Source organism: Palaemon carinicauda, chromosome 28 (assembly GCF_036898095.1).
Source record: "Palaemon carinicauda isolate YSFRI2023 chromosome 28, ASM3689809v2, whole genome shotgun sequence".
Classification (NCBI taxonomy): Eukaryota; Metazoa; Arthropoda; class Malacostraca; order Decapoda; family Palaemonidae; genus Palaemon; species Palaemon carinicauda.
The window spans coordinates 12642305-12645005 of NC_090752.1; the positions used below are offsets into that span (position 1 = coordinate 12642305).

Sequence of the window (2701 nt, forward strand, 5' to 3'; positions counted from 1 at the left end):
TGTCTAAATAACAAATAAAGAGTGAGAAGTAATAGGGCGAGAAATGAGAACAAGTAAAAAGGGAAAATTACGATAGCGTAGGTGAACGGATGGATCGGAGTGCTTAAGAACAGGGTGATAATATGGATTATTATTATTATTATTATTATTATTATTATTATTATTATTATTATTATTATTATTATTATTAAAAGGAGATTAACCAGCCCTATGAGACAAACTCGACCCTTACAGAGAATGCCCGATTAACATCGGAAAGAAAACCTGTTATTTATATTAACGTTAAATAAATGAATAAAATAAAATATATATAAAATGTAAAGGATGAAAAAAATAATAAATAATGTGGAAAGAATGGAAAATAATAAGTTGGGCAAAAGAGCGAATAATTCAGGTTTTCAGGATAGATGTGGTGATGAAAGATATGAATGTGCTGGAGAGATTTGTGCAAAAGGCACTAGAAAGGAAATGACAGAACATCCAGGAAGTACAAAGGAAATGATTGAACATTCAGGAAGTACAATGGAAATGATTGAACATTCATGAAGTACAAAGGAAATGATTGAACATTCAGAAAGTACAAAGGAAATGATTGAACATTCAGGCAGTACAAAGGAAATGATTGAACATTCGGGAAGTACAAAGGAAATGATTGAACATTCAGGCAGTACAAAGGAAATGATTGCACATTCAGGAAGAACAAAGGAAATGATTGAACATTCAGGAAGTACAAAGGAAATGATTGAACATTCAGGCAGTACGAAGGAAATGATTGCACATTCAGGAAGTACAAAGGAAATGATTGAACATTCAGGAAGTACAAAGGAAATGATTGAACATTCAGGAAGAACAAAGGAAATGATTGAACATCCAGGAAGTACAAAGGAAATGATTGAACATTCAGGAAGTACAAAGGAAATGATTGAACATTCAGGAAGAACAAAGGAAATGATTGAACATCCAGGAAGTACAAAGGAAATGATTGAACATTCAGGAAGTACAAAGGAAATGATTGAACATCCAGGAAGTACAAAGGAAATGATTGCGCATTCAGGAAGTACAAAGGAAATGATTGAGCATTCAGGAAGCACAAAGGAAATGATTGAACATTCAGGAAGCACAAAGGAAATGATTGAACATTCAGGAAGTACAAAGGAAATGATTGAGCATTCAGGAAGCACAAAGGAAATGATTGAACATTCAGGAAGCACAAAGGAAATGATTGAACATTCAGGAAGCACAAAGGAAATGATTGAGCATTCAGGAAGTACAAAGGAAATGATTGAACATTCAGGAAGTACAAAGGAAATGATTGCGCATTCAGGAAGCACAAAGGAAATGATTGAACATTCAGAAAGTACAAAGGAAATGATTGAACATTTATGAAGTACAAAGGAAATGATCGAACATTCATGAAGTACAAAGGAAATGATTGAACATTCAGGAAGTACAAAGGAAATGATTGCACATTCAGAAAGTACAAAGGAAATGATTGAACATTCAGGAAGTACAAAGGAAATGATTGAACATTCTGGAAGTACAAAGGAAATGATTGAACATTCTGGAAGTACAAAGGAAATGATTGAACATTCTGGAAGTACAAAGGCAATGATTCAAAATTCAGGAAGTACAAAGGAAATGATTGAACATTCAGGCAGTACACAGGAAATGATTGAACATTCTGGAAGTAAAAGGAAATGATTGAACATTCTGGAAGTACAAAGGAAATGATTGAACATACAGGAAGTAGAAAGGAAATGATTGAACATCCAAGAAGTACAAAGGAAATGATTGAACATTCAGGAAGTACAAAGGAAATGATTGAACATTCAGGAAGTACAAAGGAAATGATTGAACATTCAGGAAGTACAAAGGAAATGATTGAACATCCTGGAAGTACAAAGGAAATGATTGGACATTCAGGAAGTACAAAGGAAAGGATTGCACATTCAGGAAGTACAAAGGAAATGATTGCACATTCAGGAAGTACAAAGGAAATGATTGAACATCGGGGAAGTATAAAGGAAATTACTGAACATCCAGGAAGTACAAAGGAAATGATTTAACATTCAGGAAGTACAAAGGAAATGATTGAACATCCAAGAAGCACAACGGAAACGATTGAACATTAAGGAAGTACAAAGGAAATGATTGAACATTCAGGAAGTACAAAGGAAATGATTGAACATTCTGGAATTACAAAGGAAAGGATTGAACATTCAGGAAGTACAAAGGAAATGATTGAACATTCAGGAAGTACAAAGGAAATTATTGAACACTCAGAAAGTACAAAGGAAATGATTGAACATTCAGGAAGTACAAAGGAAATGATTGAACATTCAGGAAGTACAAAGGAAATGATTGCGCATTCAGGAAGCACAAAGGAAATTATTGAACATTCAGGAAGTACAAAGGAAATTATTATACATCCAGGAATTAAAGAAGACTACAAGATAGAGATGAATGGATAAGTTTGTTATGGAGTTTGACGTACTGCTGATGCACCCTCTGTGTAGATGTATGAATCGGATAATATCAACGAAGATTTTTCTCCATGGATTCGTCGACTACTCAGTATTTAAAGCACTAGTAAGGAGAACTACTTACAGATTTAAAGGTAACTCATGAATGGCAGAAGCCAGGGACAATGACAATTCCTTATTTATCAAGACAATGCCCCAGAAGGACCATATATAGATAT

The 2701-nt window shown here is 34.0% G+C and overlaps 2 protein-coding genes across 2 annotated transcripts; both read left to right on the plus strand.

The window, feature by feature from the left end:
* The first annotated feature begins 558 nt into the window (after window positions 1-558).
* Window positions 559-1386, plus strand: LOC137621406 (serine-rich adhesin for platelets-like). Its single transcript, XM_068351704.1, has one exon. The coding sequence runs from the start codon at window positions 559-561 to the stop codon at window positions 1384-1386; it is 828 nt and encodes a 275-aa protein (XP_068207805.1).
* A 311-nt stretch (window positions 1387-1697) lies between these two features.
* Window positions 1698-2066, plus strand: LOC137621407 (EF-hand calcium-binding domain-containing protein 5-like). Its single transcript, XM_068351705.1, has one exon. It carries the CDS (start codon window positions 1698-1700, stop codon window positions 2064-2066), a length of 369 nt encoding a protein of 122 aa, XP_068207806.1.
* The last annotated feature ends 635 nt before the right edge of the window (window positions 2067-2701 follow it).

Coding starts and splice junctions, on each gene's coding strand:
- LOC137621407 (XM_068351705.1), top strand. CDS start 1,698: ATGATTGAACATTCTGGAAGTACAAAGGAAATGATTGAACATACAGGA.
- LOC137621406 (XM_068351704.1), top strand. CDS start 559: ATGATTGAACATTCAGAAAGTACAAAGGAAATGATTGAACATTCAGGC.